Here is a 22,355-nt window from a genome sequence, read left to right on the forward strand (position 1 = left end):
ATACTTTTATATATTGTTTAAATATTAGAAACTAATTAAAATGACAACAGATTAGCTATAACACTAAAGATGGGTGAATATTATTCCCATACACCAGTGGGTATTCCAGTACTGATTGATTTTCCTTGATTCCCCAAGTTGTAATTGTAAGTGAGAATATAATGGTTTTAAAATATATGTATATATATATATATATACACATTAATTTAAACAGAAGCTCTAACAACAACTGCAACCATTGGATCTTCTTCCACTGAAGCTTTGACATTCACAAATGGTGGGACAACTGATATATCCAGTTCAGCAAAAAAGACAATGAATACGCTCACTTCAAACACGAGCCCTGACACAACAGTTAGAATGACTGAGACAACAGAAATAACCACAGCAGAGAGGACAAGTGAGAAACTTGAGACAAGCCTGGCAACAACAGAGAAAACAACTTATACTGCATCATTTTCTGGATCTACAGAGGGGTTGACCTCAGGCACAATAGCTTGGACCTCCACAGATGCAACCTTTTCAAGTGGTGAGCCAACTGAAACATCCACTACTGAAAAGTCAACAACACCTGAGACAAGTTCAACATCAGCCACACAAACCACTTACAGTACACCCATCTCTAAATCTACAGAAGGGCTGACATTAGAAACAAAAGATTGGACAACTGAAGGATCAACTCTTACAACTGGTGAGCCAAATGATACATCCTCTTCGGCAGGAGAGACAACGACAGTCACCATTTCAAGCACAAATGCAGACACAACAACCAGTACAACTGAAAGAACAGTGACCACATCTGCCCAGGAAACAAGTACAACATCACAGACAAGTTCTTCTAAGTGGTCAACCATTACTGAAACGCTTTCTTCCACTGCAGTGTCAGAAGCCCTATCAACAAGTGCAACCATTGGATCTTCTTCCACAGAAGCTTTGTCATTTACAACTGGTAAGACAACTGATACATCCACCTCGGAAGCAGAGACAACGACAGCGCTAACTTTAAACACCAGCCCTGACACAACAGCTAGAACACCTGAGACAACGGAAATAACAACGGCACAGCAGACAAGTCAGACATCTGAGACAATCTTGGCAACAACAACGCATACCATTTACTCTACTTCTGTTTCTGGATCTACAGAGGGGTTGACCTCAGGCACAATAGCTTGGACCTCCACAGACGCAAACTTTTCAAGTGGTGAGCCAACTGAAACATCCACTACTGAAAAGTCAACAACACCTGAGACAAGTTCAACAGCAGCCACACAAACCACTTATAGTACACCCATCTCTAAATCTACAGAAGGGCTGACATTAGAAACAACAGCTTGGACAACTGAAGGATCAACTCTTACAACTGGTGAGCCAACTGATACATCCTCTTCGGCAGGAGAGACAACGACAGTCACCATTTCAAGCACAAATGCAGACACAACAACCAGTACAACTGAAAGAACAGTGACCACATCTGCCCAGGAAACAAGTGCAACATTAGAGACAAGTTCTTCACAGTGGACAACCATTACTGAAACGCTTTCTTCCACTGCAATTTCAGAAGCCCTAACAACAAGTGCAACCATTGGATCTTCTTCAACCAAAGATTTGACATTCACAACTGGTGGGACAACTGATACATCCTCCTCAGCAGCAGAGACAATGACAGTGCTCACTTCAAACACAAGTCCTGACACAACAGCTAGCATGCCTGACACAACGGAAATAACCACAGCAGAGAGGACAAGTGAGAAACTTGAGACAACCTTGGCAACAACAATGATAACCACTTATACTGCATCATTTTCTGGATCCACAGAGGAGTTGACCTCAGGCACAACAGCTTGGTCCTCTGTAGAATCAACCTTTTCAAGTGGTGAGCCAACTGAAACATCCACTACTGAAAAGTCAACAACACCTGAGACAAGTTCAACAGCAGCCAGTCAAACCACTTACCGTACCCCCATCTCTAAATATACAGAGGGGCTGACATTAGAAACAACAGCTTGGACCACTGAAGGATCAACTCTTACAACTGGTGAGCCAACTGATACATCCACTTCGGCAAGAGTGACAACGACAGCCACCATTTCAAGCACAAACGCAGACACAACTATCAGTACAACCGATAGACCAGTGACCACTTCTGCCCAGGAAACAAGTGCAACATCACAGACAAGTTCTTCTCAGTGGAAAACCATTACTGAAACGCTTTCTTCCACTGCAGTGTCAGAAGCCCTAACAACAAGTGCAACCATTGGATCTTCTTCCACAGAAGCTTTGTCATTTACAACTGGTAAGACAACTGATACATCCACCTCGGAAGCAGAGACAACGACAGCGCTCACTTTAAACACCAGCCCTGACACAACAGCTGGCACACCTGAGACAACGGAAATAACAACGGCACAGCAGACAAGTCAGACACCTGAGACAAGCTTGGCAACAACAACGCATATCATTTACTCTACTTCTGTTTCTGGATCTACAGAGGGGTTGACCTCAGGCACAATAGCTTGGACCTCCACAGATGCAACCTTTTCAAGTGGTGAGACAACTGAAACATATACTACTGAAAAGTCAACAACACCTGAGACAAGTTCAACAGCAGCCACACAAACCACTTACAGTACACCCATCTCTAAATCTACAGAAGGGCTGACATTAGAAACAACAGCTTGGACCACTGAAGGATCAACTCTTACAACTGGTGAGCCAACTGATACATCCTCTTCGGCAGGAGAGACAACGACAGTCACCATTTCAAGCACAAATGCAGACACAACAACTCAGTACAACTGAAAGAACAGTGACCACATCTGCCCAGGAAACAAGTGCAACATTAGAGACAAGTTCTTCACAGTGGACAACCATTACTGAAACGCTTTCTTCCACTGCAATTTCAGAAGCTCTAACAACAAGTGCAACCATTGGATCTTCTTCAAACAGAAGATTTGACATTCACAACTGGTGGGACAACTGATACATCCTCCTCAGCAGCAGAGACAATGACAGTGCTCACTTCAAACACAAGTCCTGACACAACAGCTAGCATGCCTGACACAACGGAAATAACCACAGCAGAGAGGACAAGTGAGAAACTTGAGACAACCTTGGCAACAACAATGATAACCACTTATACTGCATCATTTTCTGGATCCACAGAGGAGTTGACCTCAGGCACAACTGCTTGGTCCTCTGTAGAATCAAGCTTTTCAAGTGGTGAGCCAACTGAAACATCCACTACTGAAAAGTCAACAACACCTGAGACAAGTTCAACAGCAGCCAGTCAAACCACTTACCGTACCCCCATCTCTAAATCTACAGAGGGGCTGACATTAGAAACAACAGCTTGGACCACTGAAGGAACAACTCTTACAACTGGTGAGCCAACTGATACATCCACTTCGGCAAGGGTGAGAACGACAGCCACCATTTCAAGCACAAACGCAGACACAACTATCAGTACAACTGATAGACCAGTGACCACTTCTGCCCAGGAAACAAGTGCAACATCAGAGACAAGTTCTTCTCAGTGGACAACCATTACTGAAACGCTTTCTTCCACTGCAGTGTCAGAAGCCCTATCAACAATTGCAACCATTGGATCTTCTTCCACAGAAGCTTTGTCATTTACAACTGGTAAGACAACTGATACATTCACCTCGGAAGCAGAGACAACGACAGCGCTCACTTTAAACACCAGCCCTGACACCACAGCTAGAACACCTGAGACAACGAAAATAACAACGGCACAGCAGACAAGTCAGACACCTGAGACAAGCTTGGCAACAACAACGCATACAATTTACTCTACTTCTGTTTCTGGATCTACAGAGGGGTTGACCTCAGGCACAACAGCTTGGACCTCCAGAGATGCAACCTTTTCAAGTGGTGAGCCAACTGAAACATCCACTACTGAAAAGTCAACAACACCTGAGACAAGTTCAACAGCAGCCAGTCAAACCTCTTACCGTACCCCCATCTCTAAATCTACAGAGGGGCTGACATTAGAAACAACAGCTTGGACCACTGAAGGATCAACTCTTACAACTGGTGAGCCAACTGATACATCCACTTCGGCAAGAGTGACAACGACAGCCACCATTTCAAGCACAAATGCAGACACAACTCTCAGTACAACTGATAGACCAGTGACCACTTCTGCTCAGGGAACAAGTGCAACACCAGAGACAAGTTCTTCACAGTGGACAACCATTACTGAAATGCTTTCTTCCACTGCAGTGTCAGAAGCCCTATCAACAAGTGCAACCATTGGATCTACTTCCACAGAAGCTTTGTCATTTACAACTGGTAAGACAACTGATACATCCACCTTGGAAGCAGAGACAAGGACAGTGCTCACTTTAAACACCAGCCCTGACACAACAGCTAGAACACCTGAGACAACGGAAATAACAACGGCACAGAAGACAAGTCAGACACCTGAGACAAGCTTGGCAACAACAACGCATATCATTTACTCTACTTCTGTTTCTGGATCTACAGAGGGGTTGACCTCAGGCACAATAGCTTGGACCTCCACAGATGCAACCTTTTCAAGTGGTGAGCCAACTGAAACATCTACTACTGAAAAGTCAACAACACCTGAGACAAGTTCAACAGCAGCCACACAAACCACTTACAGTAAACCCATCTCTAAATCTACAGAAGGGCTGACATTAGAAACAACAGCTTGGACCACTGAAGGATCAACTCTTACAACTGGTGAGCCAACTGATACATCCTCTTCGGCAGGAGAGACAACGACAGTCACCATTTCAAGCACAAATGCAGACACAACAACCAGTACAACTGAAAGAACAGTGACCACATCTGCCCATGAAACAAGTGCAACATTAGAGACAAGTTCTTCACAGTGGACAACCATTACTGAAACGCTTTCTTCCACTGCAATTTCAGAAGCTCTAACAACAAGTGCAACCATTGGATCTTCTTCAACCAAAGATTTGACATTCACAACTGGTGGGAAAACTGATACATCCTCCTCAGCAGCAGAGACAATGACAGTGCTCACTTCAAACACAAGTCCTGACACAACAGCTAGCATGGCTGACACAACGGAAATAACCACAGCAGAGAGGACAAGTGAGAAACTTGAGACAACCTTGGCAACAACAATGATAACCACTTATACTGCATCATTTTCTGGATCCACAGAGGAGTTGACCTCAGGCACAACGGCTTGGTCCTCTGTAGAATCAACCTTTTCAAGTGGTGAGCCAACTGAAACATCCACTACTGAAAAGTCAACAACACCTGAGACAAGTTCAACAGCAGCCAGTCAAACCACTTACCGTACCCCCATCTCTAAATCTACAGAGGAGCTGACAATAGAAACAACAGCTTGGACCACTGAAGGATCAACTCTTACAACTGGTGAGCCAACTGATACATCCACTTCGGCAAGAGTTACAACGACAGCCACCATTTCAAGCACAAACGCAGACACAACTATCAGTACAACTGATAGACGAGTGACAACTTCTGCCCAGGAAACAAGTGCAACAGCAGAGACAAGTTCTTCTCAGTGGACAACCATTACTGAAACGCTTTCTTCCACTGCAGTGTCAGAAGCCCTATCAACAATTGCAACCATTGGATCTTCTTCCACAGAAGCTTTGTCATTTACAACTGGTAAGACAACTGATACATCCACCTCGGAAGCTGAGACAACGACAGCGCTCACTTTAAACACCAGCCCTGACACCACAGCTAGAACACCTGAGACAACGGAAATAACAACGGCACAGAAGACAAGTCAGACACCTGAGACAAGCTTGGCAACAACAACGCATATCATTTACTCTACTTCTGTTTCTGGATCTACAGAGGGGTTGACCTCAGGCACAATAGCTTGGACCTCCACAGATGCAACCTTTTCAAGTGGTGAGCCAACTGAAACATCTACTACTGAAAAGTCAACAACACCTGAGACAAGTTCAACAGCAGCCACACAAACCACTTACAGTACACCCATCTCTAAATCTACAGAAGGGCTGACATTAGAAACAACAGCTTGGACCACTGAAGGATCAACTCTTACAACTGGTGAGCCAACTGATACATCCTCTTCGGCAGGAGAGACAACGACAGTCACCATTTCAAGCACAAATGCAGACACAACAACCAGTACAACTGAAAGAACAGTGACCACATCTGCCCAGGAAACAAGTGCAACATTAGAGACAAGTTCTTCACAGTGGACAACCATTACTGAAACGCTTTCTTCCACTGCAATTTCAGAAGCCCTAACAACAAGTGCAACCATTGGATCTTCTTCAACCAAAGATTTGACATTCACAACTGGTGGGACAACTGATACATCCTCCTCAGCAGCAGAGACAATGACAGTGCTCACTTCAAACACAAGTCCTGACACAACAGCTAGCATGGCTGACACAACGGAAATAACCACAGCAGAGAGGACAAGTGAGAAACTTGAGAGAACCTTGGCAACAACAATGATAACCACTTATACTGCATCATTTTCTGGATCCACAGAGGAGTTGACCTCAGGCACAACTGCTTGGTCCTCTGTAGAATCAAACTTTTCAAGTGGTGAGCCAACTGAAACATCCACTACTGAAAAGTCAACAACACCTGAGACAAGTTCAACAGCAGCCAGTCAAACCACTTACCGTACCCCCATCTCTAAATCTACAGAGGAGCTGACAATAGAAACAACAGCTTGGACCACTGAAGGATCAACTCTTACAACTGGTGAGCCAACTGATACATCCACTTCGGCAAGAGTTACAACGACAGCCACCATTTCAAGCACAAACGCAGACACAACTATCAGTACAACTGATAGACCAGTGACAACTTCTGCCCAGGAAACAAGTGCAACAGCAGAGACAAGTTCTTCTCAGTGGACAACCATTACTGAAACGCTTTCTTCCACTGCAGTGTCAGAAGCCCTATCAACAATTGCAACCATTGGATCTTCTTCAACAGAAGCTTTGTCATTTACAACTGGTAAGACAACTGATACATCCACCTCGGAAGCTGAGACAACGACAGCGCTCACTTTAAACACCAGCCCTGACACCACAGCTAGAACACCTGAGACAACGAAAATAACAACGGCACAGCAGACAAGTCAGACACCTGAGACAAGCTTGGCAACAACAACGCATACAATTTACTCTACTTCTGTTTCTGGATCTACAGAGGGGTTGACCTCTGGCACAACAGCTTGGACCTCCAGAGATTCAAACTTTTCAAGTGGTGAGCCAACTGAAACATCCACTACTGAAAAGTCAACAACACCTGAGACAAGTTCAACAGCAGCCAGTCAAACCTCTTACCGTACCCCCATCTCTAAATCTACAGAGGGGCTGACATTAGAAACAACAGCTTGGACCACTGAAGGATCAACTCTTACAACTGGTGAGCCAACTGATACATCCACTTCGGCAAGAGTGACAACGACAGCCACCATTTCAAGCACAAATGCAGACACAACTCTCAGTACAACTGATAGACCAGTGACCACTTCTGCCCAGGAAACAAGTGCAACATCACAGACAAGTTCTTCACAGTGGACAACCATTACTGAAATGCTTTCATCCACTGCAGTGTCAGAAGCCCTATCAACAAGTGCAACCATTGGATCTTCTTCCACAGAAGCTTTGTCATTTACAACTGGTAAGACAACTGATACATCCACCTCGGAAGCTGAGACAACGACAGCGCTCACTTTAAACACCAGCCCTGACACCACAGCTAGAACACCTGAGACAACGAAAATAACAACGGCACAGCAGACAAGTCAGACACCTGAGACAAGCTTGGCAACAACAACGCATACCATTTACTCTACTTCTGTTTCTGGATCTACAGAGGGGTTGACCTCAGGCACAACAGCTTGGACGTCCAGAGATTCAACCTTTTCAAGTGGTGAGCCAACTGAAACATCCACTACTGAAAAGTCAACAACACCTGAGACAAGTTCAACAGCTGCCACACAAACCACTTACAGTACACCCATCTCTAAATCTACAGAAGGGCTGACATTAGAAACAACAGCTTGGACCACTGAAGGATCAACTCTTACAACTGGTGAGCCAACTGATACATCCTCTTCGGCAGGAGAGACAACGACAGTCACCATTTCAAGCACAAATGCAGACACAACAACCAGTACAACTGAAAGAACAGTGACCACATCTGCCCAGGAAACAAGTGCAACATTAGAGACAAGTTCTTCACAGTGGACAACCATTACTGAAACGCTTTCTTCCACTGCAGATTCAGAAGCCCTAACAACAAGTGCAACCATTGGATCTTCTTCAACCAAAGATTTGACATTCACAACTGGTGGGACAACTGATACATCCTCCTCAGCAGCAGAGACAATGACAGTGCTCACTTCAAACACAAGTCCTGACACAACAGCTAGCATGGCTGACACAACGGAAATAACCACAGCAGAGAGGACAAGTGAGAAACTTGAGACAAGCTTGGCAACAACAATGATAACCACTTATACTGCATCATTTTCTGGATCCACAGAGGAGTTGACCTCAGGCACAACTGCTTGGTCCTCTGTAGAATCAACCTTTTCAAGTGGTGAGCCAACTGAAACATCCACTACTGAAAAGTCAACAACACCTGAGACAAGTTCAACAGCAGCCAGTCAAACCTCTTACCGTACCCCCATCTCTAAATCTACAGAGGGGCTGACATTAGAAACAACAGCTTGGACCACTGAAGGATCAACTCTTACAACTGGTGAGCCAACTGATACATCCACTTCGGCAAGAGTGACAACGACAGCCACCATTTCAAGCACAAATGCAGACACAACTCTCAGTACAACTGATAGACCAGTGACCACTTCTGCCCAGGAAACAAGTGCAACATCAGAGACAAGTTCTTCACAGTGGACAACCATTACTGAAATGCTTTCTTCCACTGCAGTGTCAGAAGCCCTATCAACAAGTGCAACCATTGGATCTTCTTCCACAGAAGCTTTGTCATTTACAACTGGTAAGACAACTGATACATCCACCTCGGAAGCAGAGACAAGGACAGTGCTCACTTTAAACACCAGCCCTGACACAACAGCTAGAACACCTGAGACAACGGAAATAACAACGGCACAGAAGACAAGTCAGACACCTGAGACAAGCTTGGCAACAACAACGCATATCATTTACTCTACTTCTGTTTCTGGATCTACAGAGGGGTTGACCTCAGGCACAATAGCTTGGACCTCCACAGATGCAACCTTTTCAAGTGGTGAGACAACTGAAACATCTACTACTGAAAAGTCAACAACACCTGAGACAAGTTCAACAGCAGCCACACAAACCACTTACAGTACACCCATCTCTAAATCTACAGAAGGGCTGACATTAGAAACAACAGCTTGGACCACTGAAGGATCAACTCTTACAACTGGTGAGCCAACTGAGACATCCTCTTCGGCAGGAGAGACAACGACAGTCACCATTTCAAGCACAAATGCAGACACAACAACCAGTACAACTGAACGAACAGTGACCACATCTGCCCAGGAAACAAGTGCAACAGCAGAGACAAGTTCTTCACAGTGGACAACCATTACTGAAACGCTTTCTTCCACTGCAATTTCAGAAGCTCTAACAACAAGTGCAACCATTGGATCTTCTTCAACCAAAGATTTGACATTCACAACTGGTGGGACAACTGATACATCCTCCTCAGCAGCAGAGACAATGACAGTGCTCACTTCAAACACAAGTCCTGACACAACAGCTAGCATGGCTGACACAACGGAAATAACCACAGCAGAGAGGACAAGTGAGAAACTTGAGACAACCTTGGCAACATCAATGATAACCACTTATACTGCATCATTTTCTGGATCCACAGAGGAGTTGACCTCAGGCACAACTGCTTGGTCCTCTGTAGAATCAACCTTTTCAAGTGGTGAGCCAACTGAAACATCCACTACTGAAAAGTCAACAACACCTGAGACAAGTTCAACAGCAGCCAGTCAAACCACTTACCGTACCCCCATCTCTAAATCTACAGAGGAGCTGACATTAGAAACAACAGCTTGGACTACTGAAGGATCAACACTTACAACTGGTGAGCCAACTGATATATCCACTTCGGCAAGAGTGACAACGACAGCCACCATTTCAAGCACAAACGCAGACACAACTCTCAGTACAACTGATAGACCAGTGACCACTTCTGCCCAGGAAACAAGTGCAGCAGCAGAGACAAGTTCTTCACAGTGGACAAGCATTACTGAAAAGCTTTCTTCCACTGCAGTGTCAGAAGCCCTATCAACAAGTGCAAACATTGGATCTTCTTCCACAGAAGCTTTGTCATTTACAACTGGTAAGACAACTGATACATCCACCTCGGAAGCTGAGACAACGACAGTGCTCACTTTAAACACCAGACCTGACACAACAGCTGGCACACCTGAGACAACGGAAATAACAACGGCACAGCAGACAAGTCAGACATCTGAGACAATCTTGGCAACAACAACGCATACCATTTACTCTACTTCTGTTTCTGGATCTACAGAGGGGTTGACCTCAGGCACAACAGCTTGGACCTCCAGAGATTCAACCTTTTCAAGTGGTGAGCCAACTGAAACATCCACTAATGAAAAGTCAACAACACCTGAGACAAGTTCAACAGCAGCCAGTCAAACCTCTTACCGTACCCCCATCTCTAAATCTACAGAGGGGCTGACATTAGAAACAACAGCTTGGACCACTGAAGGATCAACTCTTACAACTGGTGAGCCAACTGAGACATCCTCTTCGGCAGGAGAGACAACGACAGTCACCATTTCAAGCACAAATGCAGACACAACAACCAGTACAACTGAACGAACAGTGACCACATCTGCCCAGGAAACAAGTGCAACAGCAGAGACAAGTTCTTCACAGTGGACAACCATTACTGAAACGCTTTCTTCCACTGCAGATTCAGAAGCCCTAACAACAAGTGCAACCATTGGATCTTCTTCAACCAAAGATTTGACATTCACAACTGGTGGGACAACTGATACATCCTCCTCAGCAGCAGAGACAATGACAGTGCTCACTTCAAACACAAGTCCTGACACAACAGCTAGCATGCCTGACACAACGGAAATAACCACAGCAGAGAGGACAAGTGAGAAACTTGAGACAACCTTGGCAACAACAATGATAACCACTTATACTGCATCATTTTCTGGATCCACAGAGGAGTTGACCTCAGGCACAACTGCTTGGTCCTCTGTAGAATCAACCTTTTCAAGTGGTGAGCCAACTGAAACATCCACTACTGAAAAGTCAACAATACCTGAGACAAGTTCAACAGCAGCCAGTCAAACCTCTTACCGTACCCCCATCTCTAAATCTACAGAGGGGCTGACATTAGAAACAATAGCTTGGACTACTGAAGGATCAACACTTACAACTGGTGAGCCAACTGATACATCCAATTCGGCAAGAGTGACAACGACAGCCACCATTTCAAGCACAAACGCAGACACAACTCTCAGTACAACTGATAGACAAGTGACCACTTCTGCCCAGGAAACAAGTGCAGCAGCAGAGACAAGTTCTTCACAGTGGACAACCATTACTGAAAAGCTTTCTTCCACTGCAGTGTCAGAAGCCCTATCAACAAGTGCAAACATTGGATCTTCTTCCACAGAAGCTTTGTCATTTACAACTGTTAAGGCAACTGATACATCCACCTCGGAAGCAGAGACAACGACAGTGCTCACTTTAAACACCAGACCTGACACAACAGCTGGCACACCTGAGACAACGGAAATAACAACGGCACAGCAGACAAGTCAGACATCTGAGACAATCTTGGCAACAACAACGCATACCATTTACTCTACTTCTGTTTCTGGATCTACAGAGGGGTTGACCTCAGGCACAACAGCTTGGACCTCCAGAGATTCAACCTTTTCAAGTGGTGAGCCAACTGAAACATCCACTAATGAAAAGTCAACAACACCTGAGACAAGTTCAACAGCAGCCAGTCAAACCTCTTACCGTACCCCCATCTCTAAATCTACAGAGGGGCTGACATTAGAAACAACAGCTTGGACCACTGAAGGATCAACTCTTACAACTGGTGAGCCAACTGATACATCCACTTCGGCAAGAGTGACAACGACAGCCACCATTTCAAGCACAAACGCAGACACAACTCTCAGTACATCTGATAGACCAGTGACCACTTCTGCCCAGGAAACAAGTGCAACATCAGAGACAAGTTCTTCTCAGTGGACAACCATTACTGAAACGCTTTCTTCCACTGCAGTGTCAGAAGCCCTATCAACAATTGCAACCATTGGATCTTCTTCCACAGAAGCTTTGTCATTTACAACTGGTAAGACAACTGATACATCCACCTCGGAAGCTGAGACAACGACAGCGCTCACTTTAAACACCAGCCCTGACACCACAGCTAGAACACCTGAGACAACGAAAATAACAACGGCACAGCAGACAAGTCAGACACCTGAGACAAGCTTGGCAACAACAACGCATACCATTTACTCTACTTCTGTTTCTGGATCTACAGAGGGGTTGACCTCAGGCACAACAGCTTGGACGTCCAGAGATTCAACCTTTTCAAGTGGTGAGCCAACTGAAACATCCACTACTGAAAAGTCAACAACACCTGAGACAAGTTCAACAGCTGCCACACAAACCACTTACAGTACACCCATCTCTAAATCTACAGAAGGGCTGACATTAGAAACAACAGCTTGGACCACTGAAGGATCAACTCTTACAACTGGTGAGCCAACTGATACATCCTCTTCGCCAGGAGAGACAACGACAGTCACCATTTCAAGCACAAATGCAGACACAACAACCAGTACAACTGAAAGAACAGTGACCACATCTGCCCAGGAAACAAGTGCAACATTAGAGACAAGTTCTTCACAGTGGACAACCATTACTGAAACGCTTTCTTCCACTGCAATTTCAGAAGCCCTAACAACAAGTGCAACCATTGGATCTTCTTCAACCAAAGATTTGACATTCACAACTGGTGGGACAACTGATACATCCTCCTCAGCAGCAGAGACAATGACAGTGCTCACTTCAAACACAAGTCCTGACACAACAGCTAGCATGGCTGACACAACGGAAATAACCACAGCAGAGAGGACAAGTGAGAAACTTGAGACAACCTTGGCAACAACAATGATAACAACTTATACTGCATCATTTTCTGGATCCACAGAGGAGTTGACCTCAGGCACAACTGCTTGGTCCTCTGTAGAATCAACCTTTTCAAGTGGTGAGCCAACTGAAACATCCACTACTGAAAAGTCAACAACACCTGAGACAAGTTCAACAGCAGCCAGTCAAACCTCTTACCGTACCCCCATCTCTAAATCTACAGAGGGGCTGACATTAGAAACAACAGCTTGGACCACTGAAGGATCAACTCTTACAACTGGTGAGCCAACTGATACATCCACTTCGGCAAGAGTGACAACGACAGCCACCATTTCAAGCACAAACGCAGACACAACTCTCAGTACAACTGATAGACCAGTGACCACTTCTGCCCAGGAAACAAGTGCAACATCAGAGACAAGTTCTTCACAGTGGACAACCATTACTGAAACGCTTTCTTCCACTGCAGTGTCAGAAGCCCTATCAACAAGGGCAACCATTGGATCTTCTTCCACAGAAGCTTTGTCTTTTACAACTGGTAAGACAACTGATACATCCACCTCGGAAGCAGAGACAAGGACAGTGCTAACTTTAAACACCAGCCCTGACACAACAGCTGGCACACCTGAGACAACGGAAATAACAACGTCACAGCAGACAAGTCAGACATCTGCGACAATCTTGGCAACAACAACGCATACCATTTACTCTACTTCTGTTTCTGGATCTACAGAGGGGTTGACCTCAGGCACAACAGCTTGGACCTCCAGAGATTCAACGTTTTCAAGTGGTGAGCCAACTGAATCATCCACTACTGAAAAGTCAACAACACCTGAGACAAGTTCAACAGCAGCCAGTCAAACCTCTTACCGTACCCCCATCTCTAAATCTACAGAGGGGCTGACATTAGAAACAACAGCTTGGACGACTGAAGGATCAACTCTTACAACTGGTGAGCCAAGTGATACATCCACTTCGGCAAGAGTGACAACGACAGCCACCATTTCAAGCACAAACGCAGACACAACTCTCAGTACAACTGATAGACCAGTGACCACTTCGGCCCAGGAAACAAGTGCAACATCAGAGACAAGTTCTTCACAGTGGACAACCATTACTGAAATGCTTTCTTCCACTGCAGTGTCAAAAGCCCTATCAACAAGTGCAACCATTGGATCTACTTCCACAGAAGCTTTGTCATTTACAACTGGTAAGACAACTGATACATCCACCTCGGAAGCAGAGACAACTACAGCGCTCACTTTAAACACCAGCCCTGACACAACAGCTGGCACACCTGAGACAACGGAAATAACAACGTCACAGCAGACAAGTCAGACATCTAAGACAATCTTGGCAACAACAACGCATACCATTTACTCTACTTCTGTTTCTGGATCTACAGAGGGGTTGACCTCAGGCACAACAGCTTGGACCTCCAGAGATTCAACCTTTTCAAGTGTTGAGCCAACTGAAACATCCACTACTGAAAAGTCAACAACACCTGAGACAAGTTCAACAGCAGCCAGTCAAACCTCTTACCGTACCCCCATCTCTAAATCTACAGAGGGGCTGACATTAGAAACAACAGCTTGGACCACTGAAGGATCAACTCTTACAACTGGTGATCCAACTGATACATCCACTTCGGCAAGAGTGACAACGACAGACACCATTTCAAGCACAAACGCAGACACAACTCTCAGTACAACTGATAGACCAGTGACCTCTTCTGCCCAGGAAACAAGTGCAACATCACAGACAAGTTCTTCACAGTGGACAACCATTACTGAAACGCTTTCTTCCACTGCAGTGTCAGAAGCCCTATCAACAAGTGCAACCATTGGATCTTCTTCCACAGAAGCTTTGTCATTTACAACTGGTAAGACAACTGATACATCCACCTCGGAAGCAGAGACAAGGACAGCGCTCACTTTAAACACCAGCCCTGACACAACAGCTGGCACACCTGAGACAACGGAAATAACAACGGCACAGCAGACAAGTCAGACATCTGAGACAATCTTGGCAACAACAATGCATACCATTTACTCTACTTCTGTTTCTGGATCTACAGAGGGGTTGACCTCAGGCACAACAGCTTGGACCTCCAGAGATTCAACCTTTTCAAGTGGTGAGCCAACTGAAACATCCACTACTGAAAAGTCAACAACACCTGAGACAAGTTCAACAGCAGCCAGTCAAACCTCTTACCGTACCCCCATCTCTAAATCTACAGAGGGGCTGACATTAGAAACAACAGCTTGGACGACTGAAGGATCAACTCTTACAACTGGTGAGCCAAGTGATACATCCACTTCGGCAAGAGTGACAACGACAGCCACCATTTCAAGCACAAACGCAGACACAACTCTCAGTACAACTGATAGACCAGTGACCACTTCGGCCCAGGAAACAAGTGCAACATCAGAGACAAGTTCTTCACAGTGGACAACCATTACTGAAATGCTTTCTTCCACTGCAGTGTCAAAAGCCCTATCAACAAGTGCAACCATTGGATCTACTTCCACAGAAGCTTTGTCATTTACAACTGGTAAGACAACTGATACATCCACCTCGGAAGCAGAGACAACTACAGCGCTCACTTTAAACACCAGCCCTGACACAACAGCTGGCACACCTGAGACAACGGAAATAACAACGTCACAGCAGACAAGTCAGACATCTGAGACAATCTTGGCAACAACAACGCATACCATTTACTCTACTTCTGTTTCTGGATCTACAGAGGGGTTGACCTCAGGCACAACAGCTTGGACCTCCAGAGATTCAACCTTTTCAAGTGGTGAGCCAACTGAAACATCCACTACTGAAAAGTCAACAACACCTGAGACAAGTTCAACAGCAGCCAGTCAAACCTCTTACCGTACCCCCATCTCTAAATCTACAGAGGGGCTGACATTAGAAACAACAGCTTGGACCACTGAAGGATCAACTCTTACAACTGGTGAGCCAACAGATACATCCACTTCGGCAAGAGTGACAACGACAGCCACCATTTCAAGCACAAACACAGACACAACTCTCAGTACAACTGATAGACCAGTGACCACTTCTGCCCAGGAAACAAGTGCAACATTAGAGACAAGTTCTTCACAGTGGACAACCATTACTGAAACGCTTTCTTCCACTGTAGTGTCAGAAGCCCTATCAACAAGTGCAACCATTGGATCTTCTTCCACAGAAGCTTTGTCATTTACAACTGGTAAGACAACTGATACATCCACCTCGGAAGCAGAGACAACGACAGCGCTCACTTTAAACACCAGCCCTGACACAACAGCTGGCACACCTGAGACAACGGAAATAACAACGGCACAGCAGACAAGTCAGACATCTGAGACAATCTTGGCAACAACAACGCATACCATTTACTCTACTTCTGTTTCTGGATCTACAGAGGGGTTGACCTCAGGCACAACAGCTTGGACCTCCAGAGATTCAACCTTTTCAAGTGGTGAGCCAACTGAAACATCCACTACTGAAAAGTCAACAACACCTGAGACAAGTTCAACAGCAGCCAGTCAAACCTCTTACCGTACCCCCATCTCTAAATCTACAGAGGGGCTGACATTAGAAACAACAGCTTGGACTACTGAAGGATCAACTCTTACAACTGATGAGCCAACTGATACATCCACTTCGGCAAGAGTGACATCGACAGCCACCATTTCAAGCACAAACGCAGACACAACTCTCGGTACAACTGATAGACCAGTGACCACTTCTGCCCAGGAAACAAGTGCAGCATCACAGACAAGTTCTTCACAGTGGACAACCATTACTGAAACGCTTTCTTCCACTGCAGTGTCAGAAGCCCTATCAACAAGTGCAACCATTGGATCTTCTTCCACAGAAGCTTTGTCATTCACAACTGGTAAGACAACTGATACATCCACCTCGGAAGCAGAGACAAGGACAGCGCTCACTTTAAACACCAGCCCTGACACAACAGCTGGCACACCTGAGACAACAGAAATAACAACGGCACAGCAGACAAGTCAGACATCTGAGACAATCTTGGCAACAACAACGCATACCATTTACTCTACTTCTGTTTCTGGATCTACAGAGGGGTTGACCTCAGGCACAACAGCTTGGACCTCCAGAGATTCAACCTTTTCAAGTGGTGAGCCAACTGAAACATCCACTACTGAAAAGTCAACAACACCTGAGACAAGTTCAACAGCAGCCAGTCAAACCTCTTACCGTACCCCCATCTCTAAATCTACAGAGGGGCTGACATTAGAAACAACAGCTTGGACCACTGAAGGATCAACTCTTACAACTGGTGAGCCAACAGATACATCCACTTCGGCAAGAGTGACAACGACAGCCACCATTTCAAGCACAAACACAGACACAACTCTCAGTACAACTGATAGACCAGTGACCACTTCTGCCCAGGAAACAAGTGCAACATTAGAGACAAGTTCTTCACAGTGGACAACCATTACTGAAACGCTTTCTTCCACTGTAGTGTCAGAAGCCCTATCAACAAGTGCAACCATTGGATCTTCTTCCACAGAAGCTTTGTCATTTACAACTGGTAAGACAACTGATACATCCAACTCGGAAGCAGAGACAACGACAGTGTTCACTTTAAACACCAGTCCTGACACAACAGCTGGAACACCTGAGACAACGGAAATAACAACGGCACAGCAGACAAGTCAGACATCTGAGACAATCTTGGCAACAACAACGCATACCATTTACTCTACTTCTGTTTCTGGATCTACAGAAGGGTTGACCTCAGGCACAACAGCTTGGACCTCCAGAGATTCATCCTTTTCAAGTGGTGAGCCAACTGAAACATCCACTACTGAAAAGTCAACAACACCTGAGACAAGTTCAACAGCAGCCAGTCAAACCTCTTACCGTACCCCCATCTCTAAATCTACAGAGGGGCTGACATTAGAAACAACAGCTTGGACCACTGAAGGATCAACTCTTACAACTGGTGATCCAACTGATACATCCACTTCGGCAAGAGTGACAACGACAGCCACCATTTCAAGCACAAACGCAGACACAACTCTCAGTACAACTGATAGACCAGTGACCTCTTCTGCCCAGGAAACAAGTGCAACACCAGAGACAAGTTCTTCACAGTGGACAACCATTACTGAAACGCTTTCTTCCACTGCAGTGTCAGAAGCCCTATCAACAAGTGCAACCATTGGATCTTCTTCCACAGAAGCTTTGTCATTTACAACTGGTAAGACAACTGATACATCCACCTCGGAAGCAGAGACAAGGACAGCGCTCACTTTAAACACCAGCCCTGACACAACAGCTGGCACACCTGAGACAACGGAAATAACAACGGCACAGCAGACAAGTCAGACATCTGAGACAATCTTGGCAACAACAACGCATACCATTTACTCTACTTCTGTTTCTGGATCTACAGAGGGGTTGACCTCAGGCACAACAGCTTGGACCTCCAGAGATTCAACCTTTTCAAGTGGTGAGCCAACTGAAACATCCACTACTGAAAAGTCAACAACACCTGAGACAAGTTCAACAGCAGCCAGTCAAACCTCTTACCGTACCCCCATCTCTAAATCTACAGAGGGGCTGACATTAGAAACAACAGCTTGGACCACTGAAGGATCAACTCTTACAACTGGTGAGCCAACTGATACATCCACTTCGGCAAGAGTGACAACGACAGCCACCATTTCAAGCACAAATGCAGACACAACTCTCAGTACAACTGATAGACCAGTGACCACTTCTGCTCAGGGAACAAGTGCAACATCACAGACAAGTTCTTCACAGTGGACAACCATTACTGAAATGCTTTCTTCCACTGCAGCGTCAGAAGCCCTATCAACAAGTGCAACCATTGGATCTTCTTCCACAGAAGCTTTGTCATTCACAACTGGTAAGACAACTGATACATCCACCTCGGAAGCAGAGACAAGGACAGCGCTCACTTTAAACACCAGCCCTGACACAACAGCTGGCACACCTGAGACAACAGAAATAACAACGGCACAGCAGACAAGTCAGACATCTGAGACAATCTTGGCAACAACAACGCATACCATTTACTCTACTTCTGTTTCTGGATCTACAGAGGGGTTGACCTCAGGCACAACAGCTTGGACCTCCAGAGATTCAACCTTTTCAAGTGGTGAGCCAACTGAAACATCCACTACTGAAAAGTCAACAACACCTGAGACAAGTTCAACAGCAGCCAGTCAAACCTCTTACCGTACCCCCATCTCTAAATCTACAGAGGGGCTGACATTAGAAACAACAGCTTGGACTACTGAAGGATCAACTCTTACAACTGATGAGCCAACTGATACATCCACTTCGGCAAAATTGACAACGACAGCCACCATTTCAAGCACAAAAGCAGACACAACTCTCAGTACAACTGATAGACCAGTGACCACTTCTGCCCAGGAAACAAGTGCAACATCACAGACAAGTTCTTCACAGTGGACAACCATTACTGAAACGCTTTCTTCCACTGCAGTGTCAGAAGCCCTATCAACAAGTGCAACCATTGGATCTTCTTCCACAGAAGCTTTGTCATTTACAACTGGTAAGACAACTGATAAATCCACCTCGGAAGCAGAGACAACGACAGCGCTCACTTTAAACACCAGCCCTGACACAACAGCTGGCACACCTGAGACAACGGAAATAACAACGGCACAGCAGACAAGTCAGACATCTGAGACAATCTTGGCAACAACAATGCATACCCTTTACTCTACTTCTGTTTCTGGAACTACAGAGGGGTTGACCTCAGGCACAACAGCTTGGACCTCCAGAGATTCAACCTTTTCAAGTGGTGAGCCAACTGAAACATCCACTACTGAAAAGTCAACAACACCTGAGACAAGTTCAACAGCAGCCAGTCAAACCTCTTACCGTACCCCCATCTCTAAATCTACAGAGGGGCTGACATTAGAAACAACAGCTTGGACCACTGAAGGATCAACTCTTACAACTGGTGAGCCAACTGATACATCCACTTCGGCAAGAGTGACAACGACAGCCACCATTTCAAGCACAAATGCAGAAACAACTCTCAGTAAAACTGATAGACCAGTGACCACTTCTGCTCAGGGAACAAGTGCAACACCAGAGACAAGTTCTTCACAGTGGACAACCATTACTGAAATGCTTTCTTCCACTGCAGCGTCAGAAGCCCTATCAACAAGTGCAACCATTGGATCTTCTTCCACAGAAGCTTTGTCATTTACAACTGGTAAGACAACTGATACATCCAACTCGGAAGCAGAGACAACGACAGTGTTCACTTTAAACACCAGCCCTGACACAACAGCTGGAACACCTGAGACAACGGAAATAACAACGGCACAGCAGACAAGTCAGACATCTGAGACAATCTTGGCAACAACAACGCATACCATTTACTCTACTTCTGTTTCTGGATCTACAGAAGGGTTGACCTCAGGCACAACAGCTTGGACCTCCAGAGATTCATCCTTTTCAAGTGGTGAGCCAACTGAAACATCCACTATTGAAAAGTCAACAACACCTGAGACAAGTTCAACAGCAGCCAGTCAAACCTCTTACCGTACCCCCATCTCTAAATCTACAGAGGGGCTGACATTAGAAACAACAGCTTGGACCACTGAAGGATCAACTCTTACAACTGGTGATCCAACTGATACATCCACTTCGGCAAGAGTGACAACGACAGCCACCATTTCAAGCACAAACGCAGACACAACTCTCAGTACAACTGATAGACCAGTGACCTCTTCTGCCCAGGAAACAAGTGCAACACCAGAGACAAGTTCTTCACAGTGGACAACCATTACTGAAACGCTTTCTTCCACTGCAGTGTCAGAAGCCCTATCAACAAGTGCAACCATTGGATCTTCTTCCACAGAAGCTTTGTCATTTACAACTGGTAAGACAACTGATACATCCACCTCGGAAGCAGAGACAAGGACAGCGCTCACTTTAAACACCAGCCCTGACACAACAGCTGGCACACCTGAGACAACGGAAATAACAACGGCACAGCAGACAAGTCAGACATCTGAGACAATCTTGGCAACAACAACGCATACCATTTACTCTACTTCTGTTTCTGGATCTACAGAGGGGTTGACCTCAGGCACAACAGCTTGGACCTCCAGAGATTCAACCTTTTCAAGTGGTGAGCCAACTGAAACATCCACTACTGAAAAGTCAACAACACCTGAGACAAGTTCAACAGCAGCCAGTCAAACCTCTTACCGTACCCCCATCTCTAAATCTACAGAGGGGCTGACATTAGAAACAACAGCTTGGACCACTGAAGGATCAACTCTTACAACTGGTGAGCCAACTGATACATCCACTTCGGCAAGAGTGACAACGACAGCCACCATTTCAAGCACAAATGCAGACACAACTCTCAGTACAACTGATAGACCAGTGACCACTTCTGCCCAGGAAACAAGTGCAACATCACAGACAAGTTCTTCACAGTGGACAACCATTACTGAAACGCTTTCTTCCACTGCAGTGTCAGAAGCCCTATCAACAAGTGCAACCATTGGATCTTCTTCCACAGAAGCTTTGTCATTTACAACTGGTAAGACAACTGATACATCCAACTCGGAAGCAGAGACAACGACAGTGTTCACTTTAAACACCAGCCCTGACACAACAGCTGGAACACCTGAGACAACGGAAATAACAACGGCACAGCAGACAAGTCAGACATCTGAGACAATCTTGGCAACAACAACGCATACCATTTACTCTACTTCTGTTTCTGGATCTACAGAGGGGTTGACCTCAGGCACAACAGCTTGGACCTCCAGAGATTCAACCTTTTCAAGTGGTGAGCCAACTGAAACATCCACTACTGAAAAGTCAACAACACCTGAGACAAGTTCAACAGCAGCCAGTCAAACCTCTTACCGTACCCCCATCTCTAAATCTACAGAGGGGCTGACATTAGAAACAACAGCTTGGACCACTGAAGGATCAACTCTTACAACTGGTGAGCCAACTGATACATCCACTTCGGCAAGAGTGACAACGACAGCCACCATTTCAAGCACAAACGCAGACACAACTCTCAGTACAACTGATAGACCAGTGACCACTTCTGCCCAGGAAACAAGTGCAACATCAGAGACAAGTTCTTCACAGTGGACA

The 22,355-nt window shown here is 45.5% G+C and overlaps 1 protein-coding gene across 1 annotated transcript; it reads left to right on the forward strand.

Annotated features, from left to right (window-relative positions):
- The first annotated feature begins 360 nt into the window (after nt 1-360).
- LOC127439728 (serine-rich adhesin for platelets-like) lies at nt 361-19,006 on the forward strand. Its single transcript, XM_051695977.1, has 3 exons — nt 361-2,789; nt 3,032-18,837; nt 18,954-19,006. The coding sequence occupies exons 1-3, from the start codon at nt 361-363 to the stop codon at nt 19,004-19,006; spliced, it is 18,288 nt and encodes a 6,095-aa protein (XP_051551937.1).
- Nucleotides 19,007-22,355: the final 3,349 nt, after the last annotated feature.

The sequence above is a fragment of the Myxocyprinus asiaticus genome, chromosome 1 (genome assembly GCF_019703515.2).
Source record: "Myxocyprinus asiaticus isolate MX2 ecotype Aquarium Trade chromosome 1, UBuf_Myxa_2, whole genome shotgun sequence".
NCBI lineage: Eukaryota > Metazoa > Chordata > Actinopteri > Cypriniformes > Catostomidae > Myxocyprinus > Myxocyprinus asiaticus.